Below are 2,469 nucleotides of genomic sequence, written 5' to 3'. Positions count from 1 at the left end.
GTTCCTCACAGAGCGACCAGGAGGGAGGGAGCTCTGGGACCTGGAGTATCGGCCCCGCCCTCACCTCCCAGCCCTCCCCGGTGTCTCCAAACTCCTTCCTCTGCGTGGATGCGAGGAACTCCTCCAGGGTCACAAGCCGGTCCTGGTTGGTGTCCACCTGGGGGACCGGAATAAGGGTAGGTGGCAGGGCTGCGGTGCCCTTCCCCGTCCCCTGCCCCACGGCCCGGGTCCCCTCCGCTCACGTTCTTCATCACGTGCTCGCGCATGCGCAGCCGCTCTTCTTCCATCTCCCGCATGTCATCCTCCTCATTCTTTGGGTCATACACCTTCTCCAGCTGCACAGCCAAGGAGAGGCAGGAAGGGTTCAAAGCCCACCGCCACCCTGTTCCCAGGGTACGCCCTCATCAGGCAGATGGAACTTCAACTCCCATCAGGCCTTGGGGCACACTGCCACTCAAGGCAGCCTCCTCTTGCCTCGGGGGCTGCTGGGAGTTGTAGTTTTCCTTCAGAAGGACTTAAGCGGGGACCAGAGGGGCCATGTGGCTGATCAGGGCATCCCCCTGCCCTCATAGCTTCCAGGATGCTCACCTCCTTGGTGAAGAGAGCCTCCAGCTCCTGCTCATCCAGCACACCATCACTGTTGATATCTGAGGAGGAAATAAAGTGTCTTATGGGGAGGTAGACGGGGTGGGTCAGGGCCCGGAGCCTGGCTGGTGATGGAATTTTGGCCTGACTCAGGGTCTGTTATCAGAAGACACATAGCAAGGGGTCTCTGGTGGTACAATGGTTGCCCTCGGACTTTAGCTCCCCACCAAACTTGTTGCTAGGACAGCTAGTTCCCCAACAACCAGGCACAAGTTGAAGGCCAGGGTTCAGTGGGGTCATTCTTGGGCTCACTGACTCAGCCGTGGGCATCGAGTCATCTCCTTTGCCTGGGATCCAGGGGTGTCAGGGGCCTCTGCAACCCAGAGAATCAGGTCCGTGCTGGCTCTGGTTGCCGGTGGAAACCTCTCCCTGCCAATCTTTCTCATGGAGCCATGGGGCTCCAGGCCCCTAAGGCTCTGGGCCATACTCAGCCTCTCCTCTTCCCTCTCAGACCAACACCCACACTGCTCCTGGTCAGCCTGCCAGGAACCATGATGTTGCAAACGCAATGGTTAATCTTCAGCCAGAAATCCCACTTGACTTTCTGCCTTTGCTTCCAGGACATCTCTCTCTCCTCTCTGGCTGCCCCTCAGCCTCCTTTGCCAGCTCCCTCTTCTTTCTCATCTCTATCTACACATGCATCCCAAAGGGCAGGCGGGGGGCCTCTTTCCTATCTGCCTTTTGACCTGTACTGCCCAATAGGGTAGCCACTAACCACAGAGCCTGGATAGTGGAAGTGGTTTGCAACTGGCTGTTAAACACTAAGACTGGTGGTTGGAATCCACCCAGTGGCGCTGCGGAACAAAGACCCGGCAATCTGCTTCCAGAAAGATTATAACAAATGGACAGGGAAACTAGAATATGGGAAATGGAACTACCAGAATGCAATTGAAGACAATGTTGACACACTGTGAACAATGTAACTAATGTCACTGTGCTTTGTGAATTACTTAACATGGCCTTTACAAGGCTCACCAAATGGCTGGGTGGGGTTATGCAAATGAGGTACTGTGGCACACTGAAGGGATTGGCTAGCTTGTTAATAATGCAAATAAGGTAGATGCTGATGATGATTCTCCTTTCCCTTTGTGAAGTCAGAGGGGGTCAGATGGCTCTATCATGCTATTTTTTTCTTTTTAGTTTTTATTGTGATTTGGGTGAAAGTTTACAGAGCAAATTCATTTTCCATATAGCAGTTTATGCACGTTTTGTTTCATGACATTGGCTGCAATTCCCTACAATGTAACAGCTCTCTTCCCAATTCCTACCCATAGTTACCTCTTCCCTGTGTCCTTCTTTCTTATACATTCCTGCCCCCTGAGCTATCTCTTTGTGCAAATACTGCCCTTCTATTCTCCCATTAATGACTGCTCCGAGTGGTGTATTTACCTGATGTAAACATTTACCCTACGTGCCTGTATGTTGTTTGGCTGCAAGCCACAGGAGTGAGTTCAATTCTAGCCACAGTCTTGGGGACCTCACCAGGCTCCATGAGACCAGTAAACCTGGTCTTTTTTTATGATTTTTGAGTTTAGTTCCACATTGTTCTCCCACTCTGTCCGGGATCTCTTGCACTGATCCCTTTCTGAGTGGTTCACAGTGGTCGCCGGGCACCATCTACTTCTTCTGGTCCCATGGTCATACAGGCTGAGGTTCACGCTCCACCATACCATTTTTAATCATTGAAAAATTTGTATACAAATTAGCAAATGGGAACCTAATTTGTCATGTAAACTTTCACCAAAAACTCAATAAAATATTAAGAAAAGAGAAAAAGATTACCGCCAAGGAAACCCTACTGAACAGTTCTACTCTGTAATAGAC

The 2,469-nt window shown here is 51.2% G+C and overlaps 1 protein-coding gene across 1 annotated transcript in view; it reads right to left on the bottom strand.

Annotated features, from left to right (window-relative positions):
* NUCB1 (nucleobindin 1) overlaps positions 1-2,469 on the bottom strand; it is a 25,866-nt gene that overhangs the window by 3,243 nt on the left and 20,154 nt on the right. Inside the window, exons 7-9 of the mRNA XM_042781226.1 lie at positions 589-647; positions 243-335; positions 65-157 (exon numbers count right to left, since the gene is read on the bottom strand). Of these exons, the coding sequence (XP_042637160.1) occupies positions 65-157; positions 243-335; positions 589-647 (245 nt within the window). The remainder of the gene's footprint in view (positions 1-64; positions 158-242; positions 336-588; positions 648-2,469) is intronic.

This window comes from Orycteropus afer, unplaced genomic scaffold (assembly GCF_000298275.1).
Source record: "Orycteropus afer afer isolate SDZICR_OR568_19922 unplaced genomic scaffold, OryAfe1.0 scaffold00099, whole genome shotgun sequence".
NCBI classification, from domain to species: Eukaryota; Metazoa; Chordata; class Mammalia; order Tubulidentata; family Orycteropodidae; genus Orycteropus; species Orycteropus afer.
This window is presented reverse-complemented; position numbering and strand designations above follow the sequence as displayed.